General features: G+C 33.8%; 1 protein-coding gene across 1 annotated transcript; it reads right to left on the bottom strand.

The window, feature by feature from the left end:
- Positions 1-70: 70 nt before the first annotated feature.
- Positions 71-13,239, bottom strand: LOC138700961 (farnesol dehydrogenase-like). Its single transcript, XM_069827413.1, has 7 exons — positions 13,105-13,239; positions 9,537-9,685; positions 6,784-6,952; positions 4,938-5,067; positions 4,733-4,856; positions 1,835-1,987; positions 71-231 (listed from the first exon to the last, which is right to left on the bottom strand). The coding sequence occupies exons 2-7, from the start codon at positions 9,666-9,668 to the stop codon at positions 190-192; spliced, it is 750 nt and encodes a 249-aa protein (XP_069683514.1). The 5' UTR covers positions 9,669-9,685; positions 13,105-13,239; the 3' UTR covers positions 71-189.
- Positions 13,240-25,387: the final 12,148 nt, after the last annotated feature.

Below are 25,387 nucleotides of genomic sequence, written 5' to 3'. Positions count from 1 at the left end.
TTGGCATTAGAATCGGAACCGTGGACACGGGGAGGATTTTAGAAGCAAAAGTAATATGAAAAAGGACACATTAAACAGTTCAATTTCCATTTATGTTAACTTATTGATACGTTGTTTACAAAATATAATATGATAAGCATAAAATCTTAAAATGAGGTAAAAATATCTGAGAGTTGTAATGGGAAGATGTCAGTACGTCTCTCCCACAGGTTTGATCGTAAGCTCGTGTATCTGTAACGAGAAAAAAAGACATTCAAAACAGTTTCCACAAGACCAGGTTGTCATGGTGAAGTAGTAGTAGGCTGATATAAAGATTCATGGAATTCAATTCTTTGTAATATAACTTATACCAAAAATTCAGTGCTTATTTTTCATAGATCTTACTCCAAAATTGTGATTTAAAGAAACAATGATTTTTTCTTTATTTTACAAATTGTGACTAGCTGCAGGAAATTGGACCTAAAGTCGGATTTTCCATTTTTTTTTTTTTTGTGGTTTCAAAAAGAGGACATGGATGAATATATAACAGAATGCGAAACTTACTGTGTTTCCCGTAACATATACTAGAGGCGCTGTTGTAGAAATTGACATTGCTGCCACCTGTTGGGGGGGGAGGGGCGTTATTACATCTAGCAGCGCACTAAGTGACGAAAAGAGTAACTAATTACTCCATGCATTTAGCAGCGCACCTGGTGACGAAAATGTTAAACTGTGCAGAAAGTATTCCCTCCCACCCTCATCAATATTCAAAACTAACCCAATTTTAAAATAAAACATTTACAGTTTTATTCCTCCAAGCATCTTCTACTGAAAGTTCTTACCGGAGCCAACAGGAAGATAAAAGAGACGATCTGTTTTACACTATCCAATTAAAATATAACCAGACAGAGACAAAAATAAAGCAAAAGGTTAGACAATTGGGTTGTATTCTTTGGGTATTTATTGTACACCTCAATGCAAGAACTACTTAGATAGTTCAATTTATTATATTACTATTACTTTACAATACATTCAACAACACTATTCTTACAACGTCCATAAACATCACTGTTTATACACACACGTAGCATCACTTTATGTTCACATATTATTAGCAAGTTTCTGTCTGCCATCTCGTCTCCTCGACTCTCGAGCAATATCTCGAAGGGATAAATAGAGAACTCTGGGTAATGTACCCAACACGTAGTTCTAATGTTCACCACCTACGACGTTGGGCGCTGATCATCTTATTTCAGCTCCCCGCGGCCAGATGGTGCTGACCACAGTTTCGCATCCTATTACATATTTAACCAAGAAGAGGATGACATATTGACCATTTAAACAATTCATAGTTCAAGATGCTATAATTTTTAATACATTATTTATTGAAAGTCGATATTACATTATATACTTTTCGAGAAAAATGGAATTAAAGTTTTCATTTGTTTTCTTTGTATAGGAAAGATTTAGGTATTTAAGAAGCACTGTGTAAAACTACGTCCTAGCTTAGTATGTAAAAAAGCCTACAGGTAGCGCAAGATGTCAAAACATAGAAATGCATTTTTTACACCGCAAATTCGTTATTTTTTTCTCCTGCAAAATGTCCTTTAACACTTTAGATCCCTTTTCGCGCAATGGGTCACAATTACAGTATACCGTCGTTGTGAAGGAGTTTTGATCTCATTCTGCGATTTTAGTTCTGTAGTCAGCAAATTGCAACAGGTAGCATTGAGGGGAGCAGGGGAAGCTCAGATGGGTAACCTACTACCAGACCTACTGCAATCTGTATAGAAACTACCCTCTTCCTAAATGGATAAAACATCATTGAACGATCAGTATGCTAGTAGGTGCCCACCTGTACGTGTGGCGGCACTCCCAGTACATAGAGGACGGCATCAGCAACGTCCTCAGCAGCTAAGAACGGGATGTCCTTGTACATTGCCAACATCTCTGGCGTGGCTCCTGAGGCCTCGCCTATCTCTGTAGTCACAGCTCCAGGACTGACGCTCTGAAACAAAGAACGCATGTTATGGCATGACTATTTGTATAAACTACCGTCAGACGATCTGGACGGGATTAGAATCTCGTACTGCATAGAAGGAAGAAAGGTAGAGATGTATGTATGTATTTATTCACACTGCAATGGGTATATACCCGGTGGCAGTGGCAACTAATTACACTCAATAATGACAATAATAAACTTATTAATTAAAAATAGAATTAATAATAATAGTAATAATTAATACTAACAATAATAATATTAATAATAATAATAATAGTAATAATGATAATAATAATAATAATAATAATAATAATAATAACAGGGAATATCCTAAATTAAATGAAACGATCACTTAACATAACATTTGAAATAAATCTAATTTGTATCTTAAACCTAAGATCAAACTAAAACCCACGAATATGATATGTTCATATCTGCACAAATATCTTTCAACATTACGCTCATTTCGCTGTCAACTCACTCACTGCACTGGAACTACGACACATTTCACTGATTCTATCCTGATTTCACTAACACTTCAAAAACATTTCACTGTTCAAATACTTTGCACTGCCACTATAAACTATAAAGCTTCCCTGACAGGAACATGTTTCACTTACACAACACACTTCACTGACACAACATAATTCTTCACCGATACAACACTTCAATAACAACGTATCATTTACACCCTTTAAATACTGTGTATAATTACCGTCTATTAGTAAAGTCCTTAAGCCTATTTTTAAATACATTTTTGGTTATTGGTAAAGCCATTAGTAAGTCTGCAGGTAAAGCATTCCAGTCCCTGATAGTACGATTGAGAAAAGAAAACTTTCCATTGTCCGTCCTCTGTCTTCTTTCCCTCAATTTATATGCTAAGAAACGGTGGAAAAATGAGGATGGATGAGGAATAGAGTTATAAAGGGTGTTAAAAAGAATTGAGGGCAAATCGCAATATAGCGAACGTAGAAGCTCCCCCCACGACCCCTTCCACTTTTCCCCTACTAGCTCACCAGACACTCTACGTGATAGGCAAGTGTTGTGTCGAATGCACATTTCATGTGGGTAGGGATAACTTCCCCTACTGGCGTTCGCTATATTGATATTTATCCAGAATTGAAAATTTCGAGAGGCGATACTTTTCATCGAAATTAGACAAAAAGTCTAATGGACATGCGTCCTAAAATTAATATTTTCCGGGATATGAGTACTTGTTCATCAACGTTATAGGAGACTTTGAATGTGATTTCCATTAAAAATAACATTAAATATTGTGGGAGGCAGTAGTATTCAGAAATTAAGAAAAGATAAAAAAATATATGTATTTTATAATATTTGTATATCTTATAATTGTTTATTTATATTTATGTGAATCCTTTAGCACACTTTAAATCCTTTAAAAAGTATCCATTGGAGGGCAAGTGTGGTGGCAGCAGCCGCGGTAATTCCTGCTTGCTGCATGTTGGGATCCTTACAGATTAGAACATATTAAGTCATTGGAAAAGATTCAAAAACGGGCTGTCAAGTGTTGTCGTAATAATTCACCATTAAAATGGGACACACTCACGGACCGTAGAACTCGAATTCGATTATGTGCAATGTTAAAAAAATATAGAGGTGAGCCTGCTGGAGAGAAATAAAAAATAGGTTGCAGCCGCCAAATTACTCTTCAAGGAACGACCACTCATATAAATTGAAGGAAAGAAGACAGAGGACGGACACTGGAAAGTTTTCTTTTCTCAATCGTACTATCAGGGACTGGAATGCTTTACCTGCAGACTTACTAAAGGCTTTACCAGCAACCAAAAATGTATTTAAAAATAGGCTTAAGGACTTTACTATTAGACGGTAGTATATTATACACACTACTTAAAGAGTGTAATTCATATCTTGATATTTGAAGTGTACTATCAGTGAGGAAGTGTGTTGTGTCAGTGAAGTGTGTAGTGTCAGTGAAGTCTATTGTGTAAGTGAAGTGTGTTAGTGTCAGTGTAGTGGCTGTGCAAAGTATTTGAACAGTGAACTGTTTAGAAGTGTTAGTGAAATCAGGTAGAATCAGTGCAGTGAGTGAGTTGACAGCGAAATAAGTGTAGTGCCGATAGGTACCCCTACTATGTGCAGGTATGAACCTGTCAGACTCGCGGGTCTTAGTTCGAACTTAGGGTTAAGATACAAATTAGATTTACTTTAAATGTTATTTTAAGTGACCATGCTTCATTTAATTTAGGATGCTCCTTATTATTATTATTATTATTATTATTATTATTATTATTATTATTATTATTATTATTATTATTATTAATTATTGTTTTTATTAGCTGTGTTTATTATTAATTGTCATTATTGAGTGTAATTAGTTACCAATGCCACCGGGTATATACCCATTTGCAGTGTGAATAAACACGCACATACATACAATATTCTTTGATAGGCATCTAACATGTCATTATAAATAAAAAAATAAAAAAGGGTGAATTATAAGGGAAGAATGATGACATGACTGTTAATCACAGAAACATATATAAGAAGTAGGAAGGACAGTTAAGGTATAGCCTAATAGAGAGGAAAATGAATGTAAGTGTCTATAGCTGAAGTACAGGAGACATGTCAAAAAAAGCACGCATTTGGAAGACAAAATCAGTCCTTGTTGGTAACATTCACAGACCTCACAGCGATGACTTAAAGAAAACTGCAATATTTTAAGGCAGCCTTGCTTCGAGAAGACAAAGAACAAGAAGATATACTCACAGTGACTCGGATCTTTGACTTCTGGTTCACCAGCTCACGACGAAGACCTTCGGTGAGGGCAGTGACTGCGTGTTTGGACCCGCAATACATGAAGAATGGGTCTACTACCTTATGACCTGAAACACTGTTCAAAGTGACCTCGTTAGCTCTCGTGTTCTAATCGTATGAACAAGTAGGCCTACATAAAGGCAGATAACTAACTAACCTGTTGATGTGTATGATGTGACCGTCGTCTACCCCACGCTCCTTCATGGACTGCAGAGCCTCTTTGGTGCACATGCTGAGGCCCAGTACGTTGAGGTCCAATATCTTCCTCCAGTTCTCCACGGGGCCACCTAGTGAACACAGTCATATTAACGGACCTTTGGTAGTGAGTCTACGGAATCGCTGTGCACTTGCATTTCACATTTGTGTGCATCGCCGGAAATTTTGTTAACTCCTTATTGTTAGTATGATATAATTTCGTGCTGTAAGAAGTTGATTTCATGACATTATTAATAATTAAATTACAAATTAGAGTCTGTTAAGTTAATTTTATGTGCATTATTGATTACAATTGAACCTCAGAGTCAGTCTTGTTATGTGGCGTTAACACAATCTATGTTAACTATATGTGGTTGCTAGGATACGAAATCGTGATAATACTAAAACTGACATAAGCAAATCGCTGTTAAGTTCATTTTTTGTGCATTATTAATTACAATTGAATCTTAGAGTCAGTCTTGTTATGTGGCGTTAACACAATCTATGTTAACTATATGTGGTTGCTAGGATACGAAATCGTGATATTACTAAAACTGACATAAGCAAATCGCTGTTAAGTTCATTTTTTGTGCATTATTAATTACAATTGAACCTTAGAGTCAGTCTTGTTATGTGGCGTTAACACAATCTATGTTAACTATATGTGGTTGCTAGGATACGAAATCGTGATAATACTAAAACTGACATAAGCAAATCGCTGATAAGTTCATTTCATGTGCATTATTAATTACAATTGAACCTCAGAGTCAGTCTTGTTATGTGGCGTTAACACAATCTATGTTAACTATATGTGGTTGCTAGGATACGAAATCGTGATAATACTAAAACTGACATAAGCAAATCGCTGTTAAGTTCATTTTATGTGCATTATTAATTACAATTGAACCTTAGAGTCAGTCTTGTTATGTGGCGTTAACACAATCTATGTTAACTATATGTGGTTGCTAGGATACGAAATCGTGATAATACTAAAACTGACATAAGCAAATCGCTGTTAAGTTCATTTTATGTGCATTATTAATTACAATTGAACCTTAGAGTCAGTCTTGTTATGTGGCGTTAACACAATCTATGTTAACTATATGTGGTTGCTAGGATTCGAAATCGTGATGATACTAAAACTAACATAAGCAAATCGATCTTAAGGTCATTTTATATTCACTTTTAATACCTATTAAGGTCGTGATAAGACGTTTTTGTCAGCGACATATTATATTCTTAACGTTCAGACGAATATTTCATACTCTTGTGGCCAAACAGCTAATTATGTGCGTAATAAGATACACAATTTTATACAAAATCGTAAAAGCTGGAAAATAAAAATAATGGCTCTCAGAATTTACTTAGTAATTCAAGTGAGGCTATTGATATATGTAGTTGCTATGATACCAGTTCCTGCTGAAAGAAGTTCATTTTTTCTACATTATAAGTCACCAGCCTACTGGAGAAAGCTGATGAGCTCGTACACCGATAAGCGAGCTGTTACTTGTCTATGTTACTTTTCGAAAGGTGCCGTGCTACTGGAAACCTGTTTCCAGGCGTACACCTGTTCAAACTGATTCTGTGTTATGTGAGTGGCAGAATACAAGATAATGAAAAAACTGCTTTAAGAAAATCGGTGTTAAATTCATATCGTTGTTATTAGGCTTATTATTTGATATTAGTCTGGATTCAGTTTCCTCAGATTTGCTTAATGAAATTTCATATTTTGTATAATAATTGTACGAAGTATGTAATGTATTGTGTAGTTACACAATCTTTCCAGTTTCTTTCGTAGTGTGAAATACCTGCCAAGGAGTTCATAGAGATAACTCCAGCATTGTTGACCAGAATGTCAGTTCCTCCAAGGTTATCCTTCACCCATTTGAAAGCTTTCTTAACTTCTTCCTCTTTGGTGACGTCGCACTTAATTGGGTACAGCTTCCCTGGGGCTGACTTCAAGGTCGTCGCCATCTCCTGCGAAAGACATAGAATAATGTAAAGGTTTGTTCTCCAAACGGATCATTCTCTAACTCCTATTGTGTGGAGAAAGCAGCTGCGAGATGTTTTTCTGAGGGCAATAAATGATCATTTCGTTTTCATTACAACTTCTCATTTTTCTCTAAATGATTCAACACTGTCCAGGATTCTCCGAAAGAATGGAACTGTCCATGATCCGACTTGTCCATGCGAGCATTGAAGCAAGCGGAGAATATTTTCAGCATTTGCTGTAAATTTAGACTGTAAAATATTGTAAATGTAGCCTTCACTTAGTTGAATTGATATATCAGTATTTGTCTTTGTCATTTGTTTCTACCTCATTCAGTTTTTCCTTCAAATAATCTCTCTTTTTATTTCTAAGCGTACGATTGCTTCCCGTCTTTTATCGAAATAATTATCTCTATTCACCTCAACTGGATCCTGTAAGAATTTCAATTTTGCCTGTTTCCTTCTTTCTGCTACCATGCAACAATCTCCATCAAGCCACGGTTTCTTTTTCTTAGTTTCATAATAACCTATGCTCTGCTCAGCTGCAATTTTGATAATATCTCTGATATTTTCCCACATGCTATTAACATCTAACTCTTCCTCAACTTCGTCGGAACTTGCTGATACAGCAAACCTATTTGAAATTTCGACCTGATGATATTGCTTAATTTCCTCGTCCTTTAATTTCGGAATATTGAATCTTCTAATATTAACTTGTTACTCTAGTCGCTTTGCTACTGATAATCTTTCTCTTACATTCCGAGGCTTATTTGAAGGATTCGTAACAAGCTGTTTTTTACGGTGATGGGTTGTTAGCCCTTCGCCCAACCCCCAAGCTGGAGGACCACCCCTCATCGGCTGTCCGCGACTGCTTATTCAATATATTCACAGCTACCCTCTATATCTGGAGGCCGTCTCCTCGATCCGCACCCTGAGAACGCGCCATGCCTTAACATAGGTTAAGGGTGTTTGAGAATAAGGTACTTAGGAAAATATTTGGGGCTAAGAGGGATGAAGTTACAGGAGAAGGGAGAAAGTTACACAACACAGAACTGCACGAATTGTATTCTTCACCTGACATAATTAGGAACATTAAATCCAGACGTTTGAGATGGGCAGGGCATGTAGCACGTATGGACGAATCCAGAAATGCATATAGAGTGTTAGTTGGGAGGCCGAAGGGAAAAAGACCTTTAGGGAGGCCTAGACGTAGATGGGAAGATAATATTAAAATGTATTTGAGGGAGGTGGGATATGATGATAAAAAATGGATTAATCTTGCTCAGGGACCAATGGCGTGCTTATGTGAGGGCGGCAATGAACCTCCGGGTTCCTTAAAAATCCAGTAAGTAAGTAAGTAAGTATGTAAGTAAGTAAGTCTTTGTCATTTCTGGGCATAGATTTATGACATTTCTTTCTTGTTTAGGTTTAGTGCGTAGAACTCGATTCCTGAGTATATATATATATATATATATATATATATATAGACCCAGAAACAAAATTTGGGCCTACTGAATTTTCAAAGTTCCAGCTATAACATAATCCGAATGCTCAGTGCTTACTGAGCACTATGTCATAACTGGAACTTGGGAAATTCCGGTGGCCCAAAGTTTGTTTCTGGATCTGTACAACTATTTTTGTTTCTGGGTATAGATTGATTGATTTAGAAAAGTACAATCTTGTGTAATGTAAATTAAAACTGCTTATATAGAAAAGACTAGAATTTAATCTTGAAGTACCCATAGATTTAATCGATTATGCAAAAGCTTTTGATACAATAAATATAAATTTATTTATTTATTTTTACTGGCGACAAGACTGCCCTCTTTCACCCATCTTGATCACAATCTGTTGCATAAAGTGATAAATCAATGGCGATCCATTGTTTCTGATTCAGTAAGTACATATTACCAAGAATTTAGGTACTACTACTTTACTATTTGTAGATGATCAGTTGATTGTAGAAATTCTGAAGATGAATTACAACGCTGCACACAAAATTTATAAAAGTGTCGAAACAATTTAACTTTACAAATTTCAACTCAAAAGACAAGACTTATGTCCTTCATGGGAAATGAATCTGTACGAAGTAAAATTTTTATTCATAATAAAGTAATTTAACAAGTCTACAATTGTAAACTCTGTGGGTATAACATTTCATGTTACGGTGAAAGGGACATAAATTCAAAATTGATAAATGTGAATAAAGCAATGAGTGTAAGAAATGAAATCTTCAAACCAAACTAAGTTAAAAAAAATACAAATGCAATCCTTTCATACGGGAGTGAAGCCTGGACCATTTGTAAATGAGATGAATGAAGGATTAAGGCAGTGGAGATGGGACTTACACGCTTTTACAGCCAGATAAACGTGTTAGACCACAAATGCAATATAGATATTTTAGAAGAAATACAAGTGCAACCTATTTTGGAATAAGTAAAAAATTATCGTAATAATTGGACTCTTGTTTTGAGCATGTCTCCCTCCTGGGTTCCTCTGCAACAAGAGGTGGGATGAGACCGTAATGCTTGGGTAAAAGATGAGGATTGTGATGATGATAATGAAATCTTACCTGTACTCTCTCCACCCTACGCGCCAGTCCGACGACTTTGAGTCCTTTCTTGACCAGTTCCTGGGCGATCGCTGCTCCTATCCCAGAACTGGTCCCTGTCACCACGGCAACGCGTCCTGACCAACGTTCCATTTCTTCTTTGACAGTATCTGAAAATTGCATTGAGACAGGAATCGATATTATACAAAGGGGGTAGATACGTGATATACAAATTTCAGTCCGATATGACTGAAATATTGGCCTGAATTGTACAGATCGGTTGGGGCCGTCGATTCCGTTGCATTCCTGCACTATACCTCACGTCGCAACCAGGAAATGGGAGCCAACATCGCCAATAATAGCGTACAATATAATTTTATTATTATTTTTTTTGTTAAAAGCATAGGCTATATTAATATTTAAGGGTGATGATAATCAATACTATTCTGTGTTACAAGACTTGTTGAAATAATTTCCCTCAACAGCTGTACGTTCTCGACATCTACTTGTAAAATTCCTGTTAACAAGCGTAAGTTCCTCAGGTGTGATTAAACAATACCATCTCGAGTAACATTTTCTTTTGGTTCCTTTATTGTGTGAGGGTTATTCTTAACAATTTCCTATTGTAAGTTCTTTCACATATAAAAATCATACAGAGTGAGATCGGGGATATTAGGCGGCCAAACCCTAGTGCTGATAACTCTGTCTTCAAAAATCTCTGAAATAATATCCAGTGATTCGTAAGCAGTGTGTGCAGTAGTATAGTATGTGGATATATACTGTATGTATGCCTAATAGTAACTCGTTTAATTCTAAAAAAAAAAAAATAATAATAACAAAATGTTCAATATTGAGTTCTTAGTGCAACTTTACTAATGAACTTCACAGGAAAGTTCTACAAACTGTAAAACTTACGAAAATGATAAGAACTACTTCATCGCGTATGAATACATGTATTTTTGCAAACATTTCTAAACTAGGAATATGTCGAATTTCAAGGACTCAAAAATTGCATTGACATAGCGCAACCAGGTTGCCAAGAGACGATAGAAAACAAAAGATGTCAGAAGAAATGAATGATAAGTATAATCAATTGAATACTCTCTCAAATTTAAGATTCAAAGTATATGGGTGCCTTTTGAAATTTCAGAGGCGTGAGAGGTGAGGGAGTGAAATATAAAATGCTATTAACACCGGTTTTAAACTTACAACCCAATAATTATTTAAATTCACGTGTTTTCTGTTTAAATTTAATTTAACTGAAATAAATAATTACTTAGAGTGGGAAGTTTTTAAGGGGTTAGGTACAACTTACAGCAATAAAATATTTCGAAATATTCAACATAGTAATAGTCATTTTTTCCCTCTATTATTGTATCTTATACAATAAATAAATATATATATATATACAAATAAATAAAATCAATAAATAAATAAATCAATCAATCAATAAATATATAAGTAAATAAATAAATAAATAAAAATAAATAAAATCAATAAATAAATAAATCAATAAATAAATAAATAAATAAATCAATGAATCAATAAATCAATAAATAAATATATAAGTAAATAAATAAATATATATAAATATAAATAAATAAAATCAATAAATAAATAAATCAATAAATAAATCAATAAATCAATAAATAAATATATAAGTAAATAAATAAATAAATAAATCATCAAATAAATAAATAAATCATTAATTAAATAAATAAATAAATCAATGAATAAATAAATGAATCAATAAATAAATAAATAAATAAATCATTAAATAAGTAAATAAATCAATGAACAAATAAATCAATGAATAAATAAATGAATTAATAAATAAATACGATAGCATTAATAGTCTGAATGAAGATCTTGATTCCATCTCTTCCTGGTCTCAACAATTTGGGCTTAACCTAAACGCATGTAAATCACAGGCTATTCTGTTCGCGAACCGTAGATTAATTCCTGAAGTCAACGACCTTAATATTCCACCTGTGAAACTGGATAAAACAATCATCCCGTTTAGCTCTACCGTAAAAAATCTCGGAGTACATTTCGAATCTAATCTCAATTGGGATACGCATATTAAATATACACGTAAGAAGGCATTCTCTATTCTCCATTCACTAAAAAGATTGTATCATTATCCATCTAAATTAAAACAGACGCTGGTACAGACACTCATTCTACCTCACTTCGATTATTGCGACGCTTTGTTCAGTGATCTCAGGATTGATTCCGCTCAAAAACTACAGCGTGTTCATAACGCGTGCGTCCGCTTCATTTGTAATGTTCGATACTATGATCATATCTCACCTTCTTTCAAGAAGTTATCATGGCTTAGGTTACATGAGAGGAGAAATCTGCACTCACTTTCTCTCTTATATCGAATTATGCACACTTCATCCCCTATTATTTATTCGCTCGATTTCATACTCTCTCTCGCTATCATAATATTAATAGTCGATCACAACGCGATAACACGCTAGAAATTCCACTTCACGCATCGTCTCTGTATTCCTCATCTTTCACTGTTGCTACCTCTCGCCACTGGAACTCTCTGCCGCCTGAAGTCAAGGGCTGCCGAACATTGAAATCTTTCAAATCCAAGTTAGAAAATTATCTTATGACGAGTTGCCAAACTAACTTACTATTATGACAAGTGTTGTATTGCATGTTTCCACGTATTCACATTTTTTTTATGTTCTAATGATATTCAACTTATTTTATATTTTTGTTTTCATATTTTCCGATAATGTTATATCTCTAATGTGATAAGTTGAGCTATATATAATCTTAATTTTCCTTATTGTGTGTACTTAGAAATATTGTATTCACTGTATACTTTGTACTGCACTATTTTATTACTACTATTAGTATTATTATTATTATTATTATTATTATTATTATTATTATTATTATTATGAATAATTGTCTTTTTTTTGTATGCCTCATTTATTTTGACCTGCTGTTCACATATTATTATGCTTTTTTCTTTCTTTCTGTATGTTATATATTATGTCTGATTTCTTCTTATTTGTTGTTTATATTTTATTATTATTATTATTATCTTATTCAGTTTTGTGTGTAAAATTGTAGTGTAATTTGTAAATTTGTAGTGTTTTTGTAACTCAGTCTTTACTCCTGGTTGAGTGTTAGAGAAGGCCGCATGGCCTTAACTCTGCCAGGTTAAATAAATCATTATTATTATTATTATTATTTTTATTATTATTATTATAAATAAATGAATGAATAAATAAATAAGTGAATAAATAAATAAATAAATAAATAAATGAATAAATAAATCAATAAATGAATGAATAAATAAATAAATCAATCAATAAATCAATAAATATATAGTTCTGAACAGTTTATTCTATAATTGTAAAATTCAACATCTCTAATGCAAAAGTCCAGATTTGTGAAGGTGCAATAAGAAACTAAGAGAAATCTCAAGTTATTTTACATATGAATATCCAATACGAATTTTTTTAAGAGTGAAACAACAGTGCAGATCAAAATATTTACACCGCACTGTGTTTGTGTCAAGTCATCGTGTAATGCATGGAGAAGTGGAGTTCAGATGACTCACCTCGCTGCTTGCCTACAATACGTGCTGCTCCAGCGGATGCTAATTTCAGACTACAGGTATTCGCTATTGTAATCTCATTTATATAATGGCACGAAAGGTTGCTGTGTAATGTGGCCAGAGTTATTGCGTGGTCATTCTGGTTACACAAACTTTCGTGAATTTACGGAGACAAATCGGAAGTATCATGAACTAATCTGATACGAGAATATTCTAAATTATTCGCAGTAGATAGACGTCATTGTGACACATACTATCATGTTCTTCTCGTTCTTTATACCATCATTCATTTATCGTGTTCTGTCCAAGGACATATTCTGCACTGCAAATCCAACATTCTCCAATCTTTCCCATTTTCCGCTTTACTCTTAGTCTCCGCATAAGATCCATATATCTAACAATTAATGTTGTCTATCATCTGATATCTTCTTCTGTCCCGAAGTTTTCCCTCGTTCACCATTCCTTCCAGTGCATCCTTCAATAGGCAGTTTCTTCTTAGCCTATGACCCAAGCCAATTTCTTTCTCTCTTCCTGATCAGTTTCAGCATCATTCTTTCTTCGCCCACTCTTTCCAACACAGCTTCATTTCTTATTCTGTCTGTCCATTTCACACGCTCCATACTTCTCCATATCCACATTTCAAATGCTTCTAGTAGCTTCTCTTCACTTCGTCGTAATGTTCATGTTTCTGCCCCATTCAATGCCACACACCATACAAAGCACCTCACCAGTCTCTTCCTTAGTTCTTTCTCCAGAGGTCCATAGAAGATGCTCTTTTTTCTATTAAAAGCTTCCTTGGCCATTGCTATCCTCCTTTTGACTTCCTGGCAGCAGCTCATGTTACTGCTTTTAGTACACCCCAAGTATTTGAAGCTGTCCACTTGCTCTACTGCATCATTTAGAATTTGCAAGTTTACCTTCTTTACTTTTCTTCCTATGACCATGGTCTTCGTCTTGTTTGCATTTATCTCCATTCCATACTGCTCACAGCTGTCATTTAGGCCCAGTAGCATATCCCTTAGTATAAAGTTGGAAAACGAGAGATTCCCGAGAAAAAACCCATTCACTAAAAATGTCTATGGATTTTTAATGAAAAAACGCTATTCTTTCTTCACCCATCCTTTTTAGCACAGCTTCATTTCTTATTTTGTCTCTCCATTTTACACGCTCCATTCTTCTGGCACGGCCTATTCCATATGAAATCGATCAGTAAAAAACCTCGCATTTTTTATACTCTAATTTTTTCCCTACTTATACAAGGTGCTGAGGGGAGTGCATTTTCAAAAATATGCTATCGAAAGTCAAACGGTTTTCGTATTATTGAGCGACAAATTTAGCGTATTTTATAAAAACAAGCCTCTTTCAGCGCTCAGAACTCTGGAACCATTTACTGCAGAACATTGAACGAGAGCTTATTTTGAAGCTGACATTTGGTAGGTTATGTTAAGAAGTAATCCTTATTTTTATCATATACAGAGAGACAGATAATCTGATTTTACTTACTTTTAGGCTTTTTGGCCATTTGTAAAAATGTAAAATAATATTGAGAAAAAACCTTGCATTATTAAGAGGGATTCGGCATTGTTTGCTTAGTGGTATGGCAATAAGTTTCGAGGGTATTAAGTACATTATTTTCACACGCCTAGACTTGAACGGCGCAGTACCGCACGCACTGGCCGAGAGCTGAAGATAAGCGAGCGTTGGACGTAATTTTACTCCTGTGTTTATGAAAACCTGTGATAAAGCTAGCACAGCCATGACTGCTAGACGACACATCACCTGTATGTCTCCTGGCCTTGCTTGTCTCGGCTAGCTCCCGTCTCACAGCCAGCTGGTTAGTTCACGCGCGTACTATTTATTTTCTTTATTTGATATTTTCAATACTTTCTTATCAACGGTGCACCAGTAAAAAATATGTGTTTATTTGTACTTTCAAAGCGGAATCTAACCATATATTTTAAAAATATTTTTTCGTGGGCAAAGGCGTCTTAATGAAGAAAAATCTAAATTTCTCCATTTCCATAAAAAGTAAGAAAATCTGTTTACATGTCAATATAAACTTTAATTTCTCAGCATCAAAATAAGCCATGATTTTGATCATTGGGTGAAAGGGTTTCGGAACTACAACAGTTTAAAGTTGCTAATTTTATGAAAGTACGATAAATTTAAATATTTTAAATTTAAACACTATGAAGTTCTGATTCCTCAAATTTTGCACAAAGCATTGTATCACAGTTCTCTACGTACAAAAAAAGTTTCATCGTATTTAGACATTGCAAGGTCAATTTTCTCAATATTTCGATCAATTTGAGATGGAATAGCATATCCATATTTCAATTGCTCCTAGACGTTTCTCTTCGCTTCTATATCTATGTTTCTGCCGCATACAACACCACACTTCACTCCACACAAAGCACTTGACTGGTCTCTTTCTTAGTTCTTTTTCCAGAAATCTGCTCCTTTTTGTATTACAATCTTCCTTTGTTATATACGTATAGCCTACTATAGGTGTCCAACAAGCAAAACTCAGTGCGCGGAAACCGGCGGGCGTGACTGTCTCGCGCAGATGACATGCGATTAACCTCATGACAATATTTACTAGACTGACAGGTCTTTATTTTGGGTATAAATCTTCTTATCAAAGTTTCATAATATTATTCATTCATGCATTCATTCATAATGTTCTGCCGAAGTACAGGTCTTTCACTGCAAACCCAGCATTCTTAGTCTTTCCTATTTTCTGCCTTCCTCTTTGTCTCCTCATATGATCCACGTATCTTAATGTCGTCTGTCATCTGATATCTTCTTCTGCCCAGAACTCTTCTCCCGTTCACCATTCCTTCCAGTGCATCCTTCAGTAGGCAGTTTCTTCTCAGCCAGTGACCCAGCCAATTCCTTTTCCTCTTCCTGATCAGAATTTAAGAGGCATATTGGTCCGACAAGTTAGCATATAAATGAAATAAGTATAATAATCCTTCAATAAGAAATAATACAAAAATTACATTAGGTCATTACACATTATTCTGTGTTTCTACAGTTATTAATGTAATACTGTTTTTAATTAATCTCCTTCAATTTCACATCATGCAATTCATCATATTTTATTATCTTCCCATTTATCTATGTCTTTATGTTCAAAGCATTATTATATGCTAATAGACCTGAAGATGTCATTTAATTGGTCAGTGACAGGTTTATTTTTTGGTGCTCGGAGTTCTTTACCAAAATTTACATACAATTGTTTAAAACAATTATCAATATCATCTTTTGAAATTCAAAAAATCATCTCGCAAATTCTTAAAGATTCCCTGCAGATTATACAATTTAATGTATACCACTCAGAAGGCCTTAATTAAGGATATGCTAATTTTAAATAAAATCTTTTTTTTATAAGTATAATTTTAAAGTCAACTTCTAAGATTTTATTTTATAATTGATAATCAATGGCGCTTAATTATTACATTTTATTTTTATAACAATATTCATATTTAATTAATTATATTTTCATTTGCTATTAATTTCCGGATCCTCGTGGTCATCCTTCATACAAACACAGAAACATTATCTGTAGGCTATCTTTCATAACTTTCGATTGTTGCTGTCCAAGGCCCCTTATAGACGAAGTCATTTGTTTTTTAATTCATGACACGGCCTTAGATGGCAGTTATTTTAATTTTAAAACTCATTTATCTCATTAAATATCAGTCCTATCAAATTTTTTCAAGGAATAAAACTTATCGAAAATTATTTTTAAAGAATCTTTTGTTATGTAACATTTTTCACAAAAATCAATAATAAACGAGATATTTCGATTTATTTAATTCAGGCCCCCTTATAACCCCCCCTTTTAAATAACGTATTTTGAATGCCATATAGCCTAAATTCTAAGTTACAACGAACTTCATTTATATTCCAATTTTCATCGAAATCCGTTCAGCCATTATCGCGTGAAAAGGTAACAAACTTACAGACAGACAGACAGACAAACAAAAATTTCAAAAAAGCGATTTTCGGTTTGAGGGTGATTAATTATATATGTTAGGACCAATTATTTTTGGAAAATCGAAAATTACCAAAAAAATTTCGGCTACAGGTTTATTATTAGTATAGATTTCATCTTTCTGATCAGTTTCACATCATTCTTTCTTCACCCACTCTTTCAAACAGCGTCTTTTCTTATTCTGTCTGTCCACTTCACATGCTCATGAAATTCATTGCTTTGACTGAACAGTTTACGATTCACGCGACCTGACCTAAAGATGTATTTTATTTGATCACGTGTGATTAGTACGAATTCCGAAAACAGAATAGCTCTTTGAAATGTAGGGCTACTCTACATAAAATACATACTTCTAAGTCGCTACCATGCTATTCCCTCTCTTGGACATTATATTGCTTGTGACGTAGAACGAAGTTTTTTATGCTACAAAGCTATGCTGAGAGACAACAGGCGAAGAATGACGACAGAAAACATACGTCACTGCTTAGTTGTGAACTGTAACAGAATAAATGGAGCATTCAGCAATGGGGCAAGTACTTCAAAATCCATAGACTAAACGTAAGTTACCTGTACCTTATTATTCTGTTAAAATAATCTCAGACTGATCATGCATATTTTGTAGCATATTTATCTAGTTTTACGGCATAAATGCATACATATTCTTCACGTTTTTAGGGCATGAACTTCTTTTCTCTGGTGATAAAGAATGGGATTGTTGATTTCACAGTACACAGTAGACGCTTTGAACACGAATTGTAAAAATCTATACTAATAATAAATCTGTAGCCGAATTTTTTCTGGTAATTTTCGATTTTTCAAAAATAATTGGTCCTAACATATATAATTAACCACCCTGAACCGAAAATAGCTTTTTTGAAATTTTTGTTTGTATGTCTGTCTGTCTGTCTTGATGTTTGTTACCTTTTCACGCGATAATGGCTGAACCGATTTATATGAAAATTGGAATATAAATTAAGTTCGTTGTAACTTAGATTTTAGGCTAAATGACATTCAAAATATTTTATTTAAAAGGGGGGTTATAAGGGGGCTTCAATGAAATAAATCGAAATATCTCCCTTATTATTAATCTTCTTGAAAAATGTTATATAACGAACGTTTTTTAAAACTGATTTCCGACAAGTTTCATTCTGAGCAAAATTTTGATAGGACTGATATTTAATGAGATAAATGAGTTTTAAAATTAAAATAACTGTCATCTAGGGCGGTGTAATGAAATAAAAAACAAATGACTGCGTCTGTAAGGGACCTTGGACAACAACAATCGAAAGCTATGAAACATAGCCTACAGAGAATGTTTCTGTGTTTGTATGAAGTAATATCGGAAGCTAGATCAACCGATTTGTATAATTAATTATTATTTCATCATTTGAAAGTGTAGTTTCTCTAGATGGACATAATGCTATAATGTTATTACAGTAACTTCTGAGTGAATTGAGGACAGGTAAGATTAAAATAGCTTCTTATGCACAGAAAACTTGATAAGCTATTCTGTATATTTATATCCTGTATATCTTAAAATAATGTTTATGAACACATTCATTTTCATCTCAGAGAATTAACGATTGGTGTTAATATGTATGATTATTCATCCTGAGACCGAAAATCGCTTTTTTGAAATTTTTGATTGTATGTCTCTCTGTCTGTCTGTCTGGATGTTTGTTTCCTTTTCACGCGATAATGGCTGAACGGATTTCGATGAAAATTGGAATATAAATTAAGTTCGTTGTAACTTAGATTTTAGGCTATATGGCATTCAAAATACGTTATTTAAAAGGGAGGTTATAAGGGGGCCTGAATTAAATAAACAAAAATATCTCACTTATTATTAATTTTTGTGAAAAGTATTACATAAAAAAGTTTCTTTAAAAATGATTTGCGATACGTTTCATTCCAAGCAAAATTTTAATGGGACCAAATTGCACCAAAAACGGATGTTCTCTGAACCAAATGATCATATTTGAATTAATTGCATGTAATAACAATTAAGAAGAATTATCATTGCACCAAATGAGTGGTCTCTGGATCAAAATGATCGCATTTTAATATTTTAAATACAATTTAAATTAAGTAACATATTAAACGATTGATCCTTCTATCAAACACGAATGTTACCTGGATCAAACGTCCTATTTTAATTATGTAATTACTTTACATTTATTTCTAACAGGTGCAGCGGAGCGCACGGGTACGGCTAGTATTAAATAAATTGTCACCTAAATATCTCATTATTCATCACTTGAGTGCTGACGTCTTATCTCTACCTACGGAATGTAGGCTCATTTGATAGTAATCTCTAAAACAAGTAGGCCTACCTTGGGTATAAGACATAGAAGGCATATTTGCTTCTCATTGTTTTAGGACGAATCACACTACGTCGAGATTATGCGGGAATTTAGGTTCATTCTGTAGATTAAGGCAAATAGTATTGGTTCCCTCCAACAGACAAGGCACCCTACACTTCAAGAATTATAATAATTTAAAGTACTTTATATTCCTTTGACTTTAAAATCGGTACAGAAATGACACATCCTTAGCTAAGCAGTGTTTATCTACGGCACGCGAATATATTTGATAAGGAAAGAAAGATCATTTAACATTTGACAGCTGGTATTGTTATCGACACTTGTCACCTCCTTCGCATAGAGTGACTCACTTTAACAACGAAGCAGATTGTGTCCGCACAATGTTGTCTGTCATTCTAAACACACTGATTCAGTGCAGTATTACATAATAGTAATATACGTTACAAGAGCGAAACGTAGTTGAGCTTTTTTAATTTCCGAGAACATGAAAACAAATATACCGCTCGTGTATCGTACATTATTTTGTGCGAAGATCGTTTATTACATACCTGAAAGACGAATTTCTAATTAGTTGCAATGAAATCTCCATCTTGGTTTCTGTTTAATGACGGCAACTTCGGAAAACCGAACATTGTTGCTATAAAATGTTTTCTGTGTTTACTATAGGCCTACTCCAGCAGGCCGTGATATACGTCTGTCTTTCCCCCCCCCCCCAGTCTATAAATGCGAACTTAAAACAAACGGTAAGGTTATGTAATGATTTATTTTTCATTCTAATATTTTAACAACATTATTTATATAACATATTGCAGTAATAACATCGGCATCTGGAATCCTGTTGATTTTTTCACGGCTTCCTTAATGTTACTTGTATCAGGAATGCAATAAGTTTCGTGGAGTAGTAGACTTTACTTAATTTTTGCAAATATTTAAAAACAATAATTAACATTGCAATTTAGGTGAAATTGCAGTGGTAAGTTTCCAATCTATAATTATTACTATGACTATTACACTCTTACTACGTCATACTACTTTTGACCAATAAAACGATACGAAAGGACGTATTTCAACCGATCATGGCTGCTTATAGCACAATTTTATCGCGTCCCTAGCATTTGTTTAATTTTATCGCGTCCCTAGCATTTGTTTAATTTTATCGCGTCCCTAGCATCTGTTTAATTTTATCGCGTCCCTAGCATTTGTTTCTTTTTTTGCCAACATTTGAAACTGCGCTGGTCTGGACGTCAAAAATATATATAAAATTACAAACCACTCCAGTCGATGCACAGCAGTTTCAAATATGACTCGCATTGGCATTCAAGAACAAGAATTAATAAAAATCACTGATCATATCTATGCATCTTCTGAAATCCGATTTACAAATAAATGAAGAGCACCATTCGGAAATCCTGAATAAGTTGAATACACCATGTAGGCCTAAATCAACGAGTTCCACTTCTATTATGCACACGTCCAATATAACATCAATTGAACCACCAACCACATTCAAATTTGAAAATTGTACATTTAATAATTATTCCTTTTAAAATTATTCATTCGGAAATTCTGAATAAGTTGAATACACCATGTAGGCCTAAATCAACGAGTTGCACTTCTATTACGCACACGTCCAATATAACATCAATTGAACCACCAACCACATTCAAATTTGAAAATTGTACATTCAATAATTATTCCTTTTAAAATTATTCATGTTTATTTTTATGTCATTGTCGTTAATTAAAACTTTTCTAACACTTGTGTACAGTATATTAGTTAGGTTATGTTATAGTTTCTGCTCTGAGAGGATAAAAAGAACTTCTGCTATATGATATTATGGATAGTCACATATCAGAGATTGTTTAATATTAAGATTTATTGAATAGTAATCATTACAGTGTCTGTATAAAGACACTACTGCCATCTAGCATGCATCTAGCGTAATATTTGTAATGTTGAGATAGTACAATAATACATTTGAAGACAGTTGTATTTTCGTAAGTCAATTAATATTGTATTGTATTGGAGTACTTCGTTACTTCTAATCTTTATATACTTTCTTCTAATCGTGTATTAGTCAATTAAATCCCACTCGAGTTTTGATTTTCTCTAGATAAATCAAAACGTCTAGTGAGATTACTGTTGATAAACGTCTCTAAAAATAATATGTTAAAAGCCTAAAGCAGTAAAATGAATGTCGCGCTTAAGCGGTAAAAAGAGGGAAATTGTTATGTGTGTTACGTTGGGAATACTGAATGTGGTATTTCACACTTACCGCGTATTGGTTCTGTGCGGAAAACAAGCAAATACGCACGATCTCGCACAAAGAAATTTCTAGTACAAACTTATTTGCAGAATAAATACGCAGAGAATACGGGAATATAAGGAGAAGGAAATGTGTACATGGAGAACGATAGGAAAACAATTTTATTTCTCTCTTCATAAATTTTATTCATGAAATATACAGGGTGATTCACGAGGAAAGGTAAAAAATTTAAGATACGATATCTTTGGCCATTTTGAGTGAAAACGTTCATAATATGTGAACATAGGTCCGTTTTCGAACGATGGCGGAGCTAGATGTATTTTTTTTTTTTTTGGTAAAACGTCTCGCCCCAATGTGAATCAGACGTTACCATATGCTGCTGACGTGAGACAAGGTCACCGATCGCAATGAATGACGTAACATTGGAATCTGCATTGTGAGCGATGTAGATAAGAGAAGAGAAACAAACCGGGTGGTGGGGTACAAATGTCACAACAAATACGCTATCACTTATGAGTTCACAGCAGTTCAGTCAGCTACCTACAGTACAGTAGTTATACAGGTACAGTTATCGGAAATGTTAAGTTGTGTTTTTCAAGATGCCTTATAAATTTTCGACTGCAGAATACGCCGATATTGTGTATGTTTATGGTTTGTGCGATGGAAGTTCCTTGTGTGCCGTCGCTGAATATGAACGACGCTTTCCGAACAGAAGGGTACCATATCGAATAATATTTACTGTCTATGGGGTTGGATGAAAGACTTAGTATAGCAAAGGAATGGGAAAACGAGAGAGGCGCTTATTGATCGTATTTTGGATGCGGCATAAAGACAGCCACGTGCAACTCTCCCGAGCGATAACGCGATTCACGCCCGAGCGCAACAGTGCATTGAAGCAGAAGGACGTTCCTTTGAAAATGTGCGAAAACATCGACCCCCGACGTCTAGAATATTAGGTATGTATGCATACGTGAATATAAACTTTAAATTTGTCCGTTATCTGTCTCTAAATGCGAGTTAGTACAATGGAATATCAGACGTTTTTGTGAAATCAAAGAGTCACATGATCGGTGTTCTACGCATGCGTCACATTATCGTTACCATAAATCGTGATATTGTGATACGACAATCCCAGTCGTTTATCGTGACCGTCTATCGTAAACAGAATAGCGCAGGAAACGCTACGTTTCAACGTTAACAATGACTAGGGCTCGGAAGTTGATGACCTAAACATCACAGAAAAATTACCCATAAAATGCCCATAAATTTATGAAAAGATGACTTTAAAATTTAAAAAAATGACCAAGATTTTATTATTATTATTATTATTATTATTATTATTATTATTATTATTATTATTATTATTATTATTATTAATTTATAAATTCGTTAATCTTCGATGCTACTTACCTGTTAGAGTTTTACGAAATGTTTATTTGGCCATTATTCAGTCTATCATTCAATATGGTATAATTGTTTGGGGTGGAAGTACAAAAATTAATCTTAGTCCGTTAAATTTACTACAGAAACGAATAATTAAAATTTGTTTGAAGAAACGTTTCGATTATCCAACTAAATTAATTTATTCTGAATTTAATGTATTTAATATTGAACAAATTTATAAGTATACGCTGTTAAAATTTTATCATAAAAATCCTAATAAGTTTGTATTACAGACACACAATTATGACACAAGACGAAATATTAATTCAACATTAGTAGAACCTAAATGTCTCACATCTGCTGGTCTAAAGCATAGCATTAATTTTGGCCCTCGGTTGTACAATGCTTTAACTAAATTACACCCAGAACTTCTAACATGTAACCCCCTAACATATAACAAGAAAATTAGAAACGTGTTAATATCTTCAATTTGATTAAATAAATTTATAGCCTATGTGTATGAATTAATCAACCCATATTATATTTGTATTCTATAATTTTGAAATATATATTAGTCCTACTTTTCACGTGCGATATTATTCTTCTCTAGTGTTAATATTATATTATATACTTAATTCCATTGCCGCTGTAATTATATTTTAGTTCCTATTTTATTTTACTTATTTATTTATATTATTATTATTTTTTATTTTAATATTATATCTGAACTGCGACCGAGCACGAGCGCTGCTCATTCGGTCTCAAATTTTGTTAATACTACTGTATCTTCTTTTTATATTGCTTGTATTATTTTATTTGTATTTCTCTTTGTTTGTTTTTGTAATTATATTTCTTTATTCTGTATATTTGAATTTAAATAAATAAATAAATAAAATAAATAAAATAAATTATTATTATTATTATTATTATTATTATTATTATTATTATTATTATTATTATTACTGAATGTCTTCAAAAATCACGCCTATGCACAGTTAAATATTAGGAGGAACTGAAATTTCCAAACATACCTCTTATTCAGCATTGCAGTAAAGAGCTATCGCCATTCCGTCATTCGTAGGGTCTCGGGTTTGAAGGATCGCCGGTTGCTCTACTTTCGGCATGTTTACCTCGTCACTTGTGACATTCAATATGCTGACTGCGGGCACTGCGGTTGCAATATTTATTCTATTACGCTGAATTGGGATAACCACGTAACACACGTGATCAAGAGTCAAAGCAACCATAAGGAAAATTTCTGCATGATGCAATCGAATTTCGTAAACAATCTGCAGTAGATTTTCGAATATAGACGATTAGAGCGTGAGAAATGGTTCGTTTAAAAGCAGAAGGGGCAAAAATGCTAAAAAAATAGGACATTTCCTAAAAAATTGCAAATAGATAATAAATCACCGAAAAATACAGAAAAAAATGCAAAATAAAAGTTAGGCTATATTGGTTCATGTTGAAGTGAAACGATTTTATATTCCATCCTGCATTGTCTGTGATTTCTCAGAACCAACTGCCGGACTCTATACATCATCCGATCTATTCTTTCTTGTGCACAACGGAATACGACTTTATGTATGTTTATGCTCGACCATGCCGAAATGTAGTAATTATACACCTGGTAGCAGACCTTTAATGCATGTCATTAAAGTACACCTACTCATTAAAGGTCAGGTCTTTCAGCCAATGACGACTCAGGTTACAACTGTTCAGCCAATGACAGGTCAGCTTTCTACCGTTATAAAACCGCAAGTATCGATTATTCTCGGATATGCAATCGAAAGAGAAATAGCGAAAAGTCACGGAGGCTGGAAATCCAATACTGTCGCAGAAGGTTATGTTCTGTTACTATAATAATTAGCGTTAATTGTAAATAATATTCAAATAAATTCAATTTGTCATCTCGTTTTTCAATGTCTAATTTAATTTCAATGTTATCTCTGTAGGTTCTTATGGCCTAGCAAGGTCAATGTGGACATCTGATCCTAGGAAAAAATCAATACTTTCGCATCTGCGCACATCTCACAACGTACGGGACATTGCTAAAAAATTAATAATATCAAGTTAGAAATATGGTCGAGCATAAAAAGTCGTATGAAACTCGCCTATAATGGTAATTAAGAAGCTCGTATGAAAATTATGAAACTCACTTGCGCTCGTTTCATAAATATCCATACTCACTTCTTAATTACCTTCATTATAGGCTCGTTTCATAATGTACTAATCTATGTGTGTATTTATTCACACTGCAATGGGTATATACCCGGTGGCAGTGGTAACTAATTACACTCAATAATAACATTC

This window comes from Periplaneta americana, chromosome 6 (genome assembly GCF_040183065.1).
Source record: "Periplaneta americana isolate PAMFEO1 chromosome 6, P.americana_PAMFEO1_priV1, whole genome shotgun sequence".
NCBI lineage: Eukaryota > Metazoa > Arthropoda > Insecta > Blattodea > Blattidae > Periplaneta > Periplaneta americana.
The sequence above is the reverse complement of the archived record's forward strand: the minus strand, read 5'-3'. Positions and strand labels throughout refer to the sequence as shown.

Coding starts and splice junctions, on each gene's coding strand:
- LOC138700961 (XM_069827413.1), bottom strand. CDS start 9,668: ATGGAACGTTGGTCAGGACGCGTTGCCGTGGTGACAGGGACCAGTTCT. Junction 4,857..4,937: donor CACATCATACACATCAACAG/GTTAGTTAGTTA, acceptor CACTTTGAACAG/TGTTTCAGGTCATAAGGTAG. Junction 232..1,834: donor GAGTGCCGCCACACGTACAG/GTGGGCACCTAC, acceptor TTCTCGTTACAG/ATACACGAGCTTACGATCAA.